General features: G+C 33.3%; 4 protein-coding genes across 6 annotated transcripts; 3 read left to right on the forward strand and 1 right to left on the reverse strand.

Moving 5' to 3' along the window:
* Positions 1 to 2259: 2259 nt before the first annotated feature.
* On the forward strand, positions 2260 to 3303 carry LOC114178954 (mediator of RNA polymerase II transcription subunit 33B-like). The gene is made up of 2 exons (XM_028065112.1): positions 2260 to 2601; positions 3025 to 3303. Exons 1-2 carry the CDS (start codon positions 2318 to 2320, stop codon positions 3137 to 3139), a joined length of 399 nt encoding a protein of 132 aa, XP_027920913.1. The 5' UTR covers positions 2260 to 2317; the 3' UTR covers positions 3140 to 3303.
* Positions 3304 to 4778: 1475 nt separating this feature from the next.
* Positions 4779 to 7395, forward strand: LOC114178943 (mediator of RNA polymerase II transcription subunit 33A-like). Its single transcript, XM_028065102.1, has 4 exons — positions 4779 to 5104; positions 6002 to 6117; positions 6374 to 6731; positions 7163 to 7395. Exons 1-4 carry the CDS (start codon positions 4882 to 4884, stop codon positions 7375 to 7377), a joined length of 912 nt encoding a protein of 303 aa, XP_027920903.1. The 5' UTR covers positions 4779 to 4881; the 3' UTR covers positions 7378 to 7395.
* A 689-nt stretch (positions 7396 to 8084) lies between these two features.
* LOC114178925 (mediator of RNA polymerase II transcription subunit 33B-like) lies at positions 8085 to 15403 on the forward strand. 3 transcript variants are annotated; one of them, XM_028065091.1, is made up of 6 exons: positions 8085 to 8303; positions 8428 to 8589; positions 8817 to 9474; positions 11422 to 11622; positions 12703 to 13824; positions 15203 to 15403. In XM_028065091.1, exons 1-5 carry the CDS (start codon positions 8172 to 8174, stop codon positions 13818 to 13820), a joined length of 2271 nt encoding a protein of 756 aa, XP_027920892.1. In that variant the 5' UTR covers positions 8085 to 8171; the 3' UTR covers positions 13821 to 13824; positions 15203 to 15403. The 3 variants fall into 3 exon arrangements, with proteins under 3 accessions (XP_027920892.1, XP_027920885.1, XP_027920877.1); XM_028065084.1 differs by lacking the exon at positions 15203 to 15403 and adding an exon at positions 14325 to 14530 and having other exon boundaries at positions 8099 to 8303; XM_028065076.1 differs by lacking the exon at positions 15203 to 15403 and having other exon boundaries at positions 8099 to 8303; positions 12703 to 13924.
* An 886-nt stretch (positions 15404 to 16289) lies between these two features.
* LOC114193488 (isoamylase 2, chloroplastic) lies at positions 16290 to 19214 on the reverse strand. The gene has a single exon (XM_028083317.1). The coding sequence runs from the start codon at positions 19067 to 19069 to the stop codon at positions 16487 to 16489; it is 2583 nt and encodes an 860-aa protein (XP_027939118.1). The 5' UTR covers positions 19070 to 19214; the 3' UTR covers positions 16290 to 16486.
* Positions 19215 to 19346: the final 132 nt, after the last annotated feature.

Genomic DNA, 19346 nt, shown 5'->3' on the forward strand with positions numbered 1-19346 from the left:
CACGCAGAGCACTATCGTTATAGAGAAAAAGCTTCCACTAGTCCTCAATTGGTTGAAGCATCGTGCTGATAACGTGTTATAAAATAAAGGTAATAAGAGAGACAAAGGAGAGGAAGAATAGAGAATGAGAGAGTAGGGAGCAACTTCTGGTTTTATGTGTGTCTAATTACTGATAGGACGAGTCCTATTTATAGGTACAATATGGTAACCCAGAAAGGATATAAAATCAAATAGTAAATACAAAATATTACATCATAAAGAGTAATGAATAATATGATTATCAATCATATGAGTAATTGTATAAATCAATGGACGACCATTAATTCATAACACAATTCAATTTATAAATTTGTTATTTTTAAACCAATTATAACATTTGTTTATAAATTATCGATATATAAATATTTGAAACAATATTTAAATAAAATTCAATGCAAAATATACATTTAAATAAACTTAATTTTGTTAAAAATATCATTGTAAAATTTATATAAAAATTAAATTTGATATAGGGATGAAATTGATTAATTTTAAAAAAATTAGGACAAAATTGAGACAAAATAACAGACATAAGAACTATGTTTAAAATTCAAAATAGGGACTAAGTTGAGTAAAATAAAAATGGAACAACTACTTAAAATCTCGTTACAAAAATGGATACCTCACAAATAATTTAACCTTTTTATTAGTGCGTAGGAATTGTATTAGACTTATACTAAAAGGAACTATTTTTTTTTTACAATCCAGATATGCAATTCTTTGGTATAATGCATAATAAAATTTATTTTTTCAGATTTATGTTAAAAATAAGGTTTAAATATACATTTGGTCTCTATTTTTGTTGGTTTTATTCAATTTGGTCATTATTTTCGTCTGGTGTTCAATTAGGTCCTCATTTTCGTCAAATTGTGGTCAATTTGGTCATTTTCACTAACGGTGTTTAAATAGTTAACATTTTTGAACAGTACATGCCACGTGTCAACTCCTGTTTTTTTTTAATTTTTTTAATTAATTTATTTACTTTTTAATTTTTTTAATTTCAAAAAAATTGTCCATATGTCAGGTCACAATTATGCCACGTATCAATGCTAGTGCCACGTGTTAGTTTGTGGTTGTATTATTTTTTTTGTTCAATTTAGTCCCGATATTTGTTATTTTTGTTCAATTCAGTCCTTATATTCGTTATTTTTGTTTAATTTAGTCCTAAATTTTGTTAAAATAGAACCATTTAATTTTTAAAAATGATATTATTATTAGTTATTTTTTAAATTCAACTATAAATTATAATATTTAATTATAAATTGAATATAATACTTATATTCAATTGTTAGATTGTTAGATAGAATATAATTATTTAAATATTATTAAAATATAATTATTAAAATTATAAAAATAATATTAACATTTGTAAAATTCACATTTAAATTTATAATATTTAATATTTTTATTGCATTTTAGATATTAAAATCTAAAATATTTTATATTTAAATATTAATTTACAAGTATTAGTTTACTTTTCTAAAATATTTTGAATATTTAAAATATTTTTATATATCAAATTTAAAGGTATTTTAGAATATAAATATTAGAAAAAAATTAATAATTATATTCTTATAATATTTAAAATAATTATATTTTATTTAGCAATTAAATTTAACAATTTTATTCTATTTATAATTGAATTTAAAAAATAATAAATTTAAATATCAATTTTAGAAAAAATATTAATATAATTTGTATAAAAAATATTAAATTTAGTGTCAAATTGAAAGAGACAAAATTGATTTATTTTAACAAAAATTGGAACTAAATTAAACAAAAGTAAGGGGACTAAATTGAACAAAAATAATAATACTATCACAAATTGACATGTGACACTAACATTGACACGTGACACAATTGTGACTTGACACGTGGATGATTTTTTTGAAATTAAAAAAAATTAAAAAAAATTAAAAAAACCAGGAGCTAACACATGACATGTACGGTTCAAAAGCGTTTATTTAAATACAGTTAATAAAAAAAGATCAAATTGACAATAATTTGACGAAAATAAAAATCTAATTAAACATAAAAAAAATAAGGACTAAATTAAATAATAAAAACAAAAATAGAGATCATATATATTTAAATTTAAGCCTAAAAATAATAATACAATATTCATATTCATAGTTCAATTTACGAAAATGGGAGATGGGAATGAATGTTACATTTCCCGGAGTGAAACTGTAATGGGGTTTGTTTTCCATGCATAACTCTTGTCGCATCTCTTCTCTCTTCCCTGTTTCAAAATTCTATTTCTCTCAATTCCCTAACTATGGCAGTTCCCGCGCAAACCAGCGAGGCTGATGCGTGGGACGCGGTCCTACGCCAAACGAAGTTGGCCGTTGAGAGCAACACCGATCCTTACGCGTGGGCCTTCGATATCAGGTCGACGCTTCACTCCTCCGCCATTGCCATCCCTTCCACCGAACTCGCTCATCGCTTGGTCTCTCACTTCTTTTGGGACAACTATTCCGCCGCCGCATGGAAGCTTCTACACACCTCCCTATCCCTCAACATCATCCCTCCCACCCTCCTCGTCGCACTTCTATCCGCCGCGTAACGCACCTCTTTCCTTTCCCTTTTATGTTTTCTCTTTTCCACTACTTCTTCTTATACGCTTACGTTCTAATTAATTTTACTATTTTTTTATCTCGAATTACTTTCTGGAACGTGCATTTTCATAGGCCTGCTTAATGTTCCATTTACATAATATGTATCCGAAGATGTAGAATCACTAAATCAAGGAATTCGTACTGTAACGTTGGTTTTGCTCCGTTCGTTATCGGAATAGTTTTTCTGTGTGCTTTGATGGTTATGATAGAGAGAAAGGGAACTATTTTTGGTTTACTAGAAAATGAGAGTTTGACGCTACTAACCAACCTCTGTTTTTTATTTTTTATTTTTTTTTTTGTGGAACATTGCACGGAATTGCAACCGCAACACTGATTTATTTTGTTTCTTCACTGGTTATTACTGCAGGGTTGTACCAAGCAGAAAAGTCTACCCCACTGCTTACAGACTTTACATGGAACTCCTTAAGCAACTTCGAGATATGCTTGAACATGATGTCAGTTCTCCATACTATGAAAAGTGAGGTCCAACTCCAACTGAACTAGCTTGATAAGAATTGTTTGTGTTAGCTTCTGAATATGTTTAGCATCTTGGATATTCTATTACTATGTCGGTTTGAATGTGAGCTTATCATTGCTCCTGTTCAATTCAAACTGAATAAATCCTGTCTGATACAACTAAAGCCAAATGTAGCCAGCCAGTGTTATTGGGTTTTCGTGTGTATTTGGTTGTGTTTTTCTTTGATTTGATGTGAAAATTTGAGAATATGTGTGATACAGACGTCAATGCAAACCACACTGCTCATATCGTGGTAAATCTATTATTGTAGAAATTTGCATTGGTAGGAGGTTGGTGTGTGTATGTTAATGTCTAATGGTGATCTTATTGGCTAAAGACTCACCTTAGTAGCCTAACTTACAAAAGACCACTATAATAGCTAAAACGTAATTTTTAAAAATTTGTAGTTCGAATATTGTTGAAAGGTTTTTGAATAGCATGCTAATGTGCTAAAAATATTTAAAATTTCATGCAAAGGAATTGGGATGTATGATTGAAAATTTCCCTTGATAATGATGAATCATGTTTAGAAAATAGAGATAACTGGGCAAAAGTATCTGCTATCTAGTTTGGTATTTGAAGTTTTAACATATTATTTACACTTAATGACTATGGTTAGGTCCTGACCATTATTTCAATCCACAAAGTAAAATTCTTCTTTGTTGTCAATAATTTTTTATTTATGGTGCTAGAGAAAACTACTTGGGAAAAAAAAACAGAAGTGAATCTCCTTAGCTTTTTGTGGTGTACTTGAAAGTCTTACTATTAGGCTTTATGCTGTCAACCTGAAGGTACTTGTTTTAACATATCTGTCCCTCAAAGGCTCAAACGATTGATCACAGAAATTGGGATGATATTTTAGAGCTTGATATATATTTGAAGGATATGTATGTGAAAAGAAAGAAAAGTTGCATCTAGTGCATTGCTCGCAGAAGCAGATTTGACCTCTCTTCAAATTTCAATGTTATCTCCTAAGGCCACATTTCATCATATGCAAGTAGATAATTATATTATCTTTTAGATAAAGGAAACATAAATCTGCTTAAGTAGTTTTTTGTGTGTTTTTCTCTTTCTCTTTTCAGGGTATGGGAAGGTTCGTTGTTTATTTCTGAATACTAATAATGACATTTCAAACCAATGGTTCTTTAGGATTATGAAATCAATTGATGATGTTCTTCAGCTTTCTCAAGTATACAGTCAAAAGTTGTGGGAGCCTGGAGTTGTTCTAGTTGAATTTGTCTTTTCAATCGTATGGCAGTTACTTGAAGCATCATTACATGATGAAGGGTTACTAGATCACACTACAGAGAATAAGCCTATATGGCTATGCAGGTCACATGACATGGATATTGATGGACATGACAGCTTAGGTGAAAAGAAAACTGAGGATGTTGAGGGGTTTCAGAAGAAAAATACAGGAATGGCTATAGAGATTATCGCAGAATTTTTGCAACACAAAATGACTTCAAGGATCCTTTCCTTAGTTCATTGGAACATGTAAGAACTTAATTATGATATGCATTGCATTAGGTAAACCAGCTAAATACTCATTTGAGTGAATCTCAATTAAGGCTTTAGAACCTTTTATTGAAGGGAAGTTATCTCTGTAGGCCATCATATTGGAAATCTTTCGTTCACCAAACACAGCTGCTTGTGTCAAATTCTCCAACTTTAAGGAATTTAGGAAATAATAACGCAGAGACCCTTATGAGTTTGTCGCAAAATATCCATGCGGTTATTTCTCATGAGTTCAAAATAAAATCGAAGGTGAGGACTAAAGAAGTCATATGTGCTGGTTCGCCCATGTCTTTTGCTGCGCAGTCTTATGGGGATAGTTGGTCTTCACTCTGGCTTCCTATTGATCTTATTCTGGAAGATGCTTTGGATGGAGGACAAGTGGTAGCATCTAGTGCTATTGAGATTATTACAGGTATTATTTTTTTTAAGTGAAAATGTTGGGAATAATAACTATACAAGGAAGAAAAGGAACTCGTTGAAAGAGTCTAATTAACTGCTTTGGGTTCATAGTTATTATGGTTCCTTTTCTTCTGTCCCTACGCGCAGATATTTTGAGTCTTTCCAGGTTCGTTTTTTTGGTTTCCTTCAGAAATTAATATGGTTCATATAATTTCAAGGACCACATTGTGGTTTTACCCAACAGAATTAAAATAAATCTTACTACACCTTCTGATTCAAGTCAAAGAGAGAGGAGAAACTGGAAAATGTTATACGCCCCAGCCTATGAAACATTGACACCTTCTATCTTCATCTTGTTGGAAAGTTGTCTTAATTGTGTCCTATTTTGGGCCTTAATTGAAACCTCGAGGAGTGTGTTTAGCCTCAAATTACCTAGAAATATGACTTATATAGAACTTATAAAACTTTGACAATCCTCACATTACAAGCTAATTTTATCGGTTTGGGTTAGGCTCTAGGCCCAAATTCTAAGACATGCCAGAATCATGCCAAAATACACCACAAGTGACAGTGTCTCTTTTTGGCAGACAGAAAGGATTAGAAAGCAGCCAGAAAAGGATCTATAGAAATTGCAAAATGCTGGGTGAGGAAGTGGATATCACAATAAAATCTGCCTTGTAACAATTAGAACTGCTGCTATACTATAAAAAAAAGTTGTTAAAAGATGATGGGAAAGGAAACGTGAATAGTGATCTTAAGTTTTTCCATGAGAGGATTGTGACATGGAAAAAAAATCCAAATGGCATCTTTTGGGTGGGAGTTGAACTGAATACTTGATTTAAATGAAAAATTTCTTGTATTTTTATTTCCAAATCAGTGTCATATTATTTATTTAATCTTGTAATTGCAGGTTTGGTGAAGACTTTACACGTAGTTAATGGCACTATGTGGCACAGAACATTTTTGGGGCTATGGGTTGCAGCACTGCGTTTGGTTCAAAGGGTTGGAACTGTTCCAACAAAAAGGGTATGGTGCCGATGATGCTCCCGGAAATATTGCTTGATAAATTTCTTCCTGTGTATGATCATTAAAAGCGAAAGACCGTGCTGCATGTCATTTCCATTTTACTTTTTCTGTGTTGGCACATGGCTCCTTTGCGTTTAATTGATTCATTGGTCCTTCATAAAAGATCTAGAGACACTGAAAATTTGCATGCAATTGTACTTTACATAATATTCACAACAACAAATCTAATATTATATTATTCACCCTGTTATTTTAGGAGAGAGATTCTAAAGAAGGTCCTATACCTCGTCTTGATACCTGCATGTGTATGCTACTGAGCATTACAACCCTCGTGGTAACTTATATTATTGAAGAAGAGGAAGGTCAATTGATTGAAGAAGCTGAACATAGCCCTACAACAAGCAAAGGAACAGAAAAACCAGCTCTGGGAAAGTGTCGTGGGGAACTAATTACCAGTTTACAGCTATTGGGTGATTATGAGTCCTTACTCACTCCACCTCAGCCTGTTCTTGTGGAAGCCAATCAAGCTGCTGCCAAAGCTATTTTGTTCTTATCAGGAAATCCTGTTGGTAGTGGATACATGGAATATACAAATGGCTTGCCGATAAAATATTGTGAGTAATTTCTTTTATTGTGGTAATGGGGAATCTGTAAAGATTTCTTTTTGGCGGTAGACTTTGTACTTCTAACTGATATGTATCCTTCTATGATTTTGTTGCTTCCCCAAACAAGAAAACACGGGTCTCCCTGTGAACATACAGTCAACATTGCTTATCAATTTAATTTTTTCTCCCTCACTCTATCTCACACATATAACAATTATAGTTGTCCATAGTTTTATTGGTGGCGCTGGCACCTTTACCTGTGATATTTAATCACATTTTGGTAATCTGGTCATCTGGCAGTGCTCTTTTTGCCTCTGTAATTTTCTTTTTCGTATAACGCTATTTCATAAAAGTCTGTTCATATTTTGTTCTGGATCCCTTATTTTTTATGCCTTTGGTGTATAGGTGACGCTGTTTTCCTTGTATGTTTTTCCATGCAGCTGGCAACTTACGGCATCTAATTGTTGAGGCATGTATTGCCAAGAACCTACTTGATGCATCAGCTTATCTATGGCCTGGCTATGTGAGCGCATGCAGCAATCAAATTCCTTGTAGCATTTCTAATCATGTCCCTGGCTGGTCTGCTTTGATGGAGGGGTCACAGCTAACTCCTGAATTGGTTAATGTCTTAGTTGCAACTCCAGCTTCCAGGTAAGCTGCATCATTCATAGTTCATATGTTCTGTGTCCCTTTCAATCCCCTCTTAAATTTGGTTTCAGAACGGAAAAATTTGAGGAAGTGGTTGACTTATGTAAATTAGATGGAGGGGTTTTTCTAGAATTTTAATCTTTCCAAAATGCTGCTTTGGCAACTTTTTTTTAGTCTCCTGGTGGTGGTTTAGGGGTAGAAATATTGTTCGTACTTTGAATTGTTGACGTTGTGTTCATTCATTCGATCAGAAAATTCATGAAAAGTCTTGGCTCTTATCATTCATGCTACTGACGTAGAGTACTGTTCATACTTCAGTAGTGGGTGCATTTTATGCTTTAATGTAATTTAAATATGTGGATATTATTGTAATGCGTGAAGGAATCTTCAAAACTTTAATATATTAAAATATTGACGTCGTATGCAAATCGCATAATATACAACAGATATGGAATAACGGAAACAACATATATATGCTATACAGTATTAAGGGTTGCTATTGAATACATTTCTTTAGTATAGGCTTTATTGCTCCCATAGCTCCTCGATAAAGGGATTTATTGATCTGGAAAAAATATCGAGATTCTTGTCTTTTAGATCAAATATAGATTTATAATTCAAAGACACTAAATACGCAATACACATTTACGGAGTCTTCGTGTGTAAGTGAAAGTGGTGGCTATCTGATCAAGGATAGTATTGCATAATAGCTCCTCTACATTACAGCATGTCGTGCATCCTTCTTTTCATGAAGCCAATATTAGATGCCCTCTTTTGAAAATTTAAAGGCAACTGAATTTCATGGATTTTGATGTAAGCTTAGCAGAGATTGAGAAAATATATGAAATTGCAATCAAGGGTTCAGATGAAGACAAAATATCTGCTGCTACCATTCTGTGTGGGGCATCTCTGGTACGTGGGTGGAATGTACAGGTACTGTTTTTAGCATTCCAATTTGACCAGACTTCCACTTTTTTCTTAGTTTTTAGCTTGTTTGGTGTGTCTTCTGTCCCTTTAATTTTTTCAGTTATTTGTTCATCATTATCTTTGTTTGCAGGAGCTTACCCTTCTTTTTATCACAAAATTGCTTTCGCCTATAGATCCTCCTAATTACTCTGGGGCTGACAGCCATTTGACCAGCCAAGCTGCCTTTTTAAATGTTTTACTTGTGGGAATCTCATCTGTAGACTCTGTTCATATATTCTCCCTACATGGTTTGGTATGCTCTGTTTTTTATCCTTGTAGTTTAACAGACGTTTAATTGCCAACTAACCTTTTTTATTTTAAGTGAAATTTTTATCAAGTCTTTTTGTAGTATAGGAAGGCTCTATCATAAATTAAGTTCAGTTTTCATAAAAGCTAAAGGAGGATGGAATGCTATAGAGAACTAGTATATGTTGCATGTATAGTCTTCGTTCATATGCTGTGTTTTGCCATTTACTACAGGTTCCATTACTTGCGGCAGGACTAATGCTAATAACTGAGGTTTTTGGATCACGTGTTCCAGAAGCCTCGGGGACTCTTGCAACTGGAGAAAAACTCACTCATTGGGAGGTATTTTCTAATGCATTTACTCTTTTGCTGAGGTTTTGGCGGTTTGATCGTCTACCTGTTGAACAAGTGAGAAGCAATGCAACAGCTCCACCATTTGGATCACTACTTAGTCCTGAATGCCTTTTATTAGTTCGAAACAGTAAATTGGCATCGCTTGGAAGAACAACAAAGGATCAGAAAATGCTCAAAAGATGGTCAAACATTTTAAGCTTTCCTGCAGACCCTGTATTTATGGATTTCTTCCCAAAATTAAACTTTTGGTACCGGAAACATCAAGAAGGCATTGCTTCTACCCGCCCTGGTCTTGTGCCTGGAGGGCCTGTTCATCGGATTGTCGATGCCCTACTAAGCATGATGTTTTCGAAGGTAAGTAATGGAGCCGAACCTTCGACACCTACGACTTCAGAAAACAACAGTTCATCTGGACTTGCATTGGATGATGCTTTAAAAGTGCCTGCCTGGGATATCCTCGAAGCTATTCCCTTTGTTCTGGATGCTTCGTTGACATCCTGCGGTTATGGGAAACTCTCTACCCGTGACCTTGCTACAGGTATGCCTTCTTCTCTATCTGTCTCCATAATTTTTAACTTGAACTTAGAACGTATCATATATATTGAGTCAGGACAAGATTATAACGAGGACTGAGGCTACATAATCTAAGAATGTCACACCCTGGAGATTATGTCTAAACTTAATAAGTCCTAAAATAACTTAAATAAGCAAAAGAAATAAATAAATAACCGAACACAATCCTAAAGCTTCAATTTGATTTGAGAGCCAACCACCTTTTTTGAAAAAACAACCATTTGATAAACTATTATATATATATATATATATATATATATATATATATATATGATAATAATAAATATAAATGAAATTTTAAAATAAAATAAAATATTATATAAGGTTATCGAAGAATTATATAAAATATATAGAACATCAACCTATCCTTATCAGTCTGTTTTCGAAAAATTAAATAAACATCTTACTTTGTTATTCCTTAAAGTATTACCCTTTCTAGAAAATAATCATAAAATATGTTTACTTATTCGATTTTTATGAGAAACAATGTATTTGGAGATAATTATATTAGAAAACGTTAACAAGAAGAAAATTTTACTGTCATTTATGATAGTGAGAGTGAGTTTTATTCTCACTTGTTCATAAATTGTATCTTTATTCCAAGGAATTTTTTTAATTTTCTTCCCCTGAATATGAGAAATGTTAAAGCATTTCTTGTATCAAACCTTCACCTAATTTCTTTCTTTTGTACAGATATAGAAAATGTGTTTTTCATTAGAAACTTGAAACAAATATCCAAGCTTGTTGAATACAATTTAAGGTAGATTAATTTTTACAATTGAGTAAATAAATAAGTAGCTTTACCTTAAGAAAATGATTTTAAAAATCTACACATGATGGCACCAGCTAGCTCTTTGAAGTGCAGCCACCACTTGAAAATGCTCAATTCGGCATTGGGCAATATGAAAATTACATACTATTGTGCTAATATTGTTTAATATATCTTATGATGGTAATAAGGATGATATAATAATAATAATAATAATAATAATAATAATAATAATAATAATAATAATAATAATAATAATAATAATGGTATTATGATAATATATAGTGGAGACAGCGGCACAAGTGGAGGAGGTGAGAGTAGTAATGAAGGTAACAAAACTGATTGTGTTCTGATAGTCACATAAACAATAAAAATGACGCATGCAATGGTGATGGTGATGGTGATTAGCACATGAGATCAAGACTGTAACATCGATGTGTATGGATATAAAATAAAGTCTATAAATTATTCATAAACTAAAAATATTATAATTTCTTCCTAAATGTTTGTAGATATAGACAAAAATTTAATTTATTCATGAATAATAAATATTTTAGATTTTATAATTTAGAAAGACATTTTGTTATGTGTAATTCAAAATTCAGAAATACATGGTAAATTATATAATTTAGAATTGTGTTATATAATTCAGAATTAAAAATATATGTTAAATTATATTAAAATATATAATTTAAACTATATTTTTAATTTTGGAAAAAAAAATTGAATGATGAAAATATATTTTGATTAATCTGAAATACTTATATTTTTTTAATGAAAAAGTATATTTTAAATTATATAATCTTGTCATTCGAAGAGGTATTATTATAAAATATATTTTTAAATTACAGCATCCGAAATAATTATTTTGGATAATTAGTTAAAAAATCTGACTAAATGACAAGTTGGTCTGTCCTAACATCCATGGCATGGAGAAACCATGGAGGTGGATGAAGAAAGATCCCTTTTAAGGATTTTGCATATCTTAAAGTAGCGGATGCTTCTTTAAGGTGGTGGAAAAAAATCTTATCGAACTTGAATACCATATTCGAGAAATTTGCACCGGATTGTATTGCAATGCTGATTTTTGAGACTTTTATTTTGTTTACTATGTAATTTGATTTTCACACGTTTTTTTCTCAGGTCTCAAAGATCTAGCCGATTTCCTTCCGGCTTCTTTGGTTACTATTGCAAGTTATTTTTCAGCTGAAGTTACAAGGGGCGTATGGAAGCCAGCTTTAATGAATGGAACTGACTGGCCCAGCCCTGCCTCAAATTTATCCCATGTTCAACAAGAAATAAAGAACATCTTAGCAGATTTCAATGTCCCAAGCCTTGATATAGGTAAAGTTCTCTGTGATTTGTTTAGATCGAGTTGCAAGTATAAAAAAAAATTGAAAAGTGAGATTTTTTCAGGTGGGAGGAAGAAAGTAGAAATTGTATGAAAATTTGTAGTTGATATGATTGATGTGATAGAATAAATTTTTAAAATATAAGTTAAAGGTAAAATATATTTTAAATTAAAATATATTATCAAATCATACTAAATAAAAGAAATATGTTTAAAATAATAGTATATTAAAATAAATTATATAATAAAGTTCAAAATTTTAAATTAATTAATTTTGTTTTGATCATTAATTTAATAATTTTATTTCCGATATTATTTTATTACAATATGAAAGCATATATATTCAGTAAAATATTAAATTATTTTATTTTATTTATTATTTTAATTTTTTATTATGTATTGTTATAGTATAAAAACATTTATTAATAAACATTATTATTTTAATTAATCATTTAAATTCTTCTTTATTATAGTGTAAAAACTTATACAAATAAATATTAATGATATGACTATTAAAACAACAATAATATATTAAAGTTAAATAATAATAAAACATTTATACACATGATTTCTAGATAATCATATATGTATATATTTTCTTTGCAAATAGACTCTGAATAGTGTCAAAAGTTAAAATTAAAAATTTACCTCGTTTTTTCACACTTTTTTATGAATTGATTTTCACACTTTCGTCTCTTTTCAGTCTGTATAAATAGTATTTGAATAGATCCAAACACAATGTTAATCTCCACTCTATATTTTTATTCTTTTGAGTTTTCTTTAAAACATAAAGGAGAAGAATTCGAACAAGTGGTCTTAAGGAACAAAAGTAAAAAGTAACTAATGTAAGAAAACATTTATCATATTACTTATTTGCAGCAGGAAATCCTGACATTATCTCAAAGATGCATATTCTTTCAAGAGCACAGGAGGAGTTATATTTATTTATTTATCAACTGACTGAATGGTTGACCAATGAATATCCACCTGTAACCTTTACCTGCATTTAGTATTCTTTGTGGAAAAAAAAAATGTCCATTATGTTGACAGTATTTTTTTTTAATTCGCTGTAGATGGAAAGTCTCCACCCACACTTCCTTTGCCTTTGGCAGCTTTTGTAAGCCTGACGATAACATATAAACTTGACAAGGCCACTGAACGATTCCTTGCCCTGATTGCCCCTACTGTGACTGACCTTGCTTCTGCTTGCCCCTGGCCCTCCTTGCCCATTGTGACGTCTTTATGGGTCCAGAAGGTGAAGCGTTGGAGTAACTACTTTGTGCTCTCTGCTTCCAGCACTGTTTTCCACCACAACAGGGATGCTGTAGTTCAACTACTTAAAAGTTGTTTCACATCCACCCTTGGCCTTGGCTCTGTCTGCATTTATAATAATGGCGGTGTCAGTGCCCTCCTTGGTCATGGCTTAGTTCCTCAAATATCCGATGGGATCTCTCCAGTTGCTCCAGGAATTCTTTACCTAAGAGTGTATCGGTCTATTGGAGATATCGCGTTATTGATTGAAGAAATTGTGCCTATTCTAATGCTTTCGGTTAGAGACATAGCGAGTGATTTGCCCAAGGGGGTTATATGGAAATCAAAGAAAACCCATTTTGGGATCAAATATGGCCAAGTATCTCTGGCCAGATCCTTGGCACGTGTGGAACATGCCGCTCTACTCGGGGCTTCATTGATTTGGATATCAGGTGGACCAAAGTTGGTTCAATATTTGATAAGTGAGACTCTGCCTTCCTGGTTTTTATCAGCTTCCATGTTGGAGCAGGGTGGTGGAGAATCTGGAGTTATGGTTCCCATGGTCAAAGGTTATGCACTGGCATTTTTTGTCTTTCTTAGCATAGCATTTGCCTGGGGTATTGACAAGTCGCATGCACCCAAAAGACTGGCGAAGGTTATTGGATTGCACATGGAATTTCTTGAGAGTGCCCTGAACAGGACTACATCAATGCATTGTGATAGTGCTACTTGGGAGGCCTATGTTTCATGGTTTGTGAGCTTGATGGTGAGCCGAGCTCCGTCGTGGATTGAGGAAGTTGATGAGGATTTGCTGAAGAGACTGAGCAGGGGACTAAGTCGTATGGATCAACACGAGTTGGCTCTTCGCCTGTTGGAAATTGGAGGGATACGTGTGATGGGTGCAGCAGCTGAAATGATAATTCAATTTAAACGTATCTGAACTGGTAAATACTATACTCATTCATTCTTTGATTCCTTAGATAAGGGCTTTTTCTTCAGTATAAACGGTATTTATTGATATACTATTTATTTATTCTTCAGATAGAAATTGGGTAAAAGTTACTTCCACCAAATAAACTAAAAAATCTGTCAAACTATTCAGTAGCCACACTACAAAGATTTGACACATTGATTTTATATCTATCCAATAGAAAAATGAAAACAGATCTTCTTTGCAATGATTTCGGCCAAGTGGCTTTTGCACTATTGCATAGTTACTTTTGCTATTCTGGTAAAAGTGGCTTTAATATCAGTTGTGGCATGAACCGTTTTTTTCTTCAAGCTGTCCCTACGTTATTTTTCTTAGAGTGCAGTTCTTTTTTTCGTGAATGATATATGTAACAAAACCTGTACATGCGAATGTCGTTAGCACCAAAAGCATGCAACTTCATCATAATCCACTATTTTTCTGTCTTCGATCTTATGTAATGTAATTCTCATACAGTAAATTTCTTCAATCATTGCAAGCAACCCTGAAGCTGATGGCAATCTATCTATTAAGGATGAAATACATTTCTGCAAGAAATTCATTTCGAATATGCTGGATTGATCCATAGTAGTTTTTACCATATTATAAAGTTTTATAAAATAAAACATTAAATGATGAGAGCAAAATTCTGAAGTGACTGTCTTTAGTTAGTTTTATTCTGAAAATATATACACGCTAAAAAGTAATTAGGCTGCTAGCTTCGTGAAGTCACAAGGAAGGGTATTGTATGTATATTTTTCTTGTATATAAAAAAATACTGTTTTACATTAGAGCCTTAACCAACCAGTTTGGATATTGAATCTAACGATTCAAAAATAAATAACTACTAGTTATTTGTTTAAAAATAAAGACAATAAAAAATCACTTCCATGAACCTACTTTTTACACAGTTTTGGAAAATTAATTTAATCATTTTTGGAACAAATGATGTAACAAATAAGGCACATCATATTGTCACACTATTCTACAACCCCACAACAATTAATATATTGATGCAACTTAGTAGAGAGATCAATTTTGAAATATATAAAAAAAAGACGAAATTAATGAAATTGAAACAAATAAGTTTAACTAATTATATTTAATATTTTCTTTTACAAAAACATTCTGCGAAATTTTCTGGGAGAAAATAATTATGCATAACGGAGAAGATCTGAAGATTACTATTATATTGTTAGAACTTTTAAAATTTTAATTATTTAAGAGACGTTTCGTAAATGATTTTCAGGTAATTATTCTCATTATTTTAAGATTTTATATTTTGATTCGAATAAGATTTCAATCGTTAAAAATATATTTAATTAAAATTAATCCATTTTTTTTTATTTTAGCAGAGGAAGACATTTCACAGTGGCAAAAGGCAATCACATGTTGAACTTGCAATAAAAAAATAAAGAATATAAATTTTAGGCTATTATTCTGACGAGATGCGTGGTGTGCACACTTTGTGGGATAACCTATGCCAAAGTGGCATTGTAACAACATTCAGTGTAATGTTCTGCTTAAATCCTTGCGAATAATGCCAGAATATTGAATTGGACAAATATTGTATCTCTCCAAAAGCAAGAACAGAAGTCACAGATAACAGTACTGCTACAAACGGATGAAAATTTTTGTCAAGGAGGTAAATTGGAAGAATTTGATAATTAAATTTTAATATTTTCTCTTATAACTTGAGATAATATCTTTAAAGTGATTTTAGAACATAAAGAAATAAAAAAAAATGAAAAACTAGAAAATCGCGTAAAAGACGTCATCTAATTGCAAAATTGAAACAGCACGAGAGGAAACACGAAAATGAAGGATCCACCAATAATCATTCGTTGTTATAACCCAGCTATTATACACTGGCATTTTTAGCTGTTTTCTCTTTCGGGATCATCATTGTTGTTGAACAAGGGAAATAAAGGTGCCATCAGTTTCAACTTGACTACACTGTAAACTTGTTCAATGTATTGACCACATATTTATAATTCTTTGAGAAGATCAAGCTTTGTCAGGATTTATACAAATTAGTTTTAGGTTTATTCTAAAACTGATCCAAAAACTCAGAACAGAGATTTCTCTCAGTTTCTTCACCATAAGTTCTCACTTCATTAGCATTGTATTTTTGTAAGAGTTGTACAGAAAAAAAAAATGATAACTTTGACTTACTTAAACAAGAAATGATTTTGAATAAAAGTTCCAATCTTCTTTAAATAATTACCCTTATATAATTTACAAGCAGTGTGGGTGTAACACTTTGAACACCAAACTGATGTGAAAAATGACATACCTAGAATTCTCCAGTGAGGATACAAGCCAGCAAAACATGTCGATTACTAAATCTAAGGTACCATACAATATGTATGCAGCATTTTTCTTGCATATAGAAAGATAATGTTTTCGATTAGAGCCTCAACCAACCGGTTTGGATATTGATTAACAATTCTAAAGTAAATACTCCTTTATTCATCAAAAAATAAAGACAATGTGAAATCAATACCATGAAACTACTTTTTACACAGTTTTCAAGCATACATTGCTCAGTATGCGTTCTCACCAACTCATTATTACCTCAATCTACAAACCTATTACTGAATGACAAAATTTTCAAAGTTCGAGGGAATGTAGTCCTTTTAAATGGTATAATTACTCGCCTCAAACAAAACACAGCTATGAGACTTCATTTTATATTTCATCTCAGGGACAATTTCACCACTGCTTGAGAAAAAACCTGGAAATGGAAGTGTTGTGTCAACTAAGCGGAACCATGACATCCCTTGTGGAGGCAGAGGTAAAACTGTAGTTTCTGGTTGATCAGCTGCATTGAAAGCAATAAATAGATCCCCAGATATATCAGAAGATACAGAGCTATCTGGGAACTTTGCTGCTTCAGTCTTCAAATTCATGGCCAGGAACTTGCATGATGGATCTTCCCATCTTGGTGGAGCCCCATCACTTCCATACCATTCTATGTTTTCTTCTTTTAAGAAGCTCCTTCTCTGAAGAACATCACTCCTCCTCTTTCTCAGTGAACTCATAAAGAAAATGAATTGTGAGATTTGTTTACCAAACCCTGTTGTCACAGCACTCCAAGTGATGGGCTTTATATCATCATGTGCAAGAGAAGCAGCAGAGGAGTGAGCACATTCATCTCCCATGTTCAGAACAGGTACTCCTAATGACACAAACAAGACAAAGAGGAAATTACGGATTTGTTTGAGCCGTGTTTCAAGGACACTGGTGTTGTTAGTGGCTCCTTCTTCCCCACAATTCCAACTTAATTCATCATCACTGTTGAAGCTAACCAAGTCTACAAGAGAAAATCCCAAATTCTTGGCAATGTAGTTAAAAGAGAATGCTGGGCCTCGTCCGCCAGAAAACATGTCTCCACTCCCACAAAGTCTTGTTGCAAGGTCGCTAAGAAGACTTTCACCCCTTAAAAAGTTCCTCACATCATTACAAAATCTTGCATTCATTTCGGCCCATCTCATCCAATGAGGAAAGTGAATCTCCTTGGCTACCATGGCATGAGGATCCCAACAATCTGCAATGATTTTGGTCTTGGAGAGTACCGGATCAAAAGCAATTGCTTCAACTAATGGTGGTCTGGACAAGCACTCCCCATGAAATCCCCTCAGCAGGTGTGAAGCATTTATGAAAGAGAAGCCATCAATGTGAAACTCAGTCACCCAATGCCGCAGACTATCCAGAATCAAATTGTGCACTATAGGATAGTTACAGTTCAAAGCACTATGTATCTTCAAATCACCAACTCCATTTGGTAAATAGTAGGATGAGTCATCGATTCCCTGTAGAGCACCAACCTCAGCAGTGTTGGAGAAAACTACTTCCATAAGAACTTCTATCCCATTGGCATGCATAATTTTAACCATCTCTTTCATAGAGGCCATAGTAGATTCAGGATCACCAGATGGTCCATAAATGTGCATAAGGGAGAAAAAATGGCAGGGAAAATATGGTCCTTTTTTTCCATCAAATGTGAAAACCGGCTCCAGCAGAACAGCATTCACACCTAGATCTTTAAAATGCTGAACCTTCTCAGCCAAACCAGTAAAGGTTCCAGCTGAACCACTTGGAAGTTGGCTTGACTCATGCTGTGTAAAGCGTTTGACATTCAACCTGTAAACCACTAGTTCCTCCATGGCCAAATCTGGGTGAAAGTCACCACCCCAGTCAAAACCAGGTTCCTTTCTCAACCATCCCAGATTCTGCACTAGTCCAAGACCACCAGGACAAGAATTAGCGACAATCTTAGCATACGGGTCCAAAACAACATGCTCGACAGAACTATCACCTCTGTTCTGCTTATGAACACCCCCTCTGAAGCGAAAACCATAGCTCACAAAACTCTTGACACTCTCAAACGAGACATGCCACATGACACCTGACCTATTCACATAGGGATCCAAATCAACCTCCAAAGCAGGCTTCTCCACACCCTTCTCATCATACAAGCACAAAACCACACTCTCAGCATGTCTCGAGAAAATAGCAAAATTCACAGAGCCATCAGGAGAATAAGAGAGGCCCAAAGGACCCGGGTAACCCGGAAGCAACCCAATCGGCACGCAAAAATTCGTTCTCCTGTGGCTTCTAATCTCCAACCCTGCATCCAAAGACGACATCAAGAAAAATGACAAGTACAAAGGAACGTATTTGGCATCGAATTCCAACTCAACTCCAAACTTGCCAACAGATGTTTGCACCAAAGGACTAACATTCATCCGCTTTGCCGCAATCTCACTCAAACCAGTCGAATCCATATCCACAAAACAAGATGAATCACCTCGATACACACCCCAACACAACACCAATGTTTCACTTTCACCATAATGATTCGCATCCAACGAAGAAATCTCAATGTAAACAAAATACCTATCTTTTTTCTTTGTGACATAAACTTTCACCAAACCTCCACCAGTTTCCGTCCTAAACAAATAAGCCAACGCCCCTTTCAGGTCTTCGGGCCGGGTCAAGGTTCCGACTTGCTGCTCCGTCTCATCAATGGACAATCGTGAAGTGGCACATAATTTCGAAGATGGGTTTCGGAAAAAGGGGGGAAAGAGGTTTTCCGATCCAAGTTGGTGGTGCTTCCTTTGGATCAAGGGTTTGTAAAAACAAAAACTTTTGGCTTGGAATTTGTGTTGATTGAAAGGAATCAGTGAGAATGAGAAGAGTGATACAACACTTGCCATAGTTGAATCTGAGGAAGGAAATTCAGTTGTTGTTAATTAGAGCATTGCATGAGGTTTGACTGAGAGAGATTACAGTGAGGTTGTTATGCATGTGTGAGTGAAGATATATGTTAGCTCACTCATTTTCGTAGAATATGTGACTTACTAAATTTAGTGGAGTTTTCCTTTCTGACTTTTTTTTTTTCTTTTATTTAATTAACCATTGTTTAACCAGTGAGGAATATGAATGGAAAAAGATTACAATATTATAAATAATCGATATAAAATTTTAAAGTAG

The sequence above is a fragment of the Vigna unguiculata genome, chromosome 1 (genome assembly GCF_004118075.2).
Source record: "Vigna unguiculata cultivar IT97K-499-35 chromosome 1, ASM411807v1, whole genome shotgun sequence".
In the NCBI taxonomy this organism is placed as follows: Eukaryota; Viridiplantae; Streptophyta; class Magnoliopsida; order Fabales; family Fabaceae; genus Vigna; species Vigna unguiculata.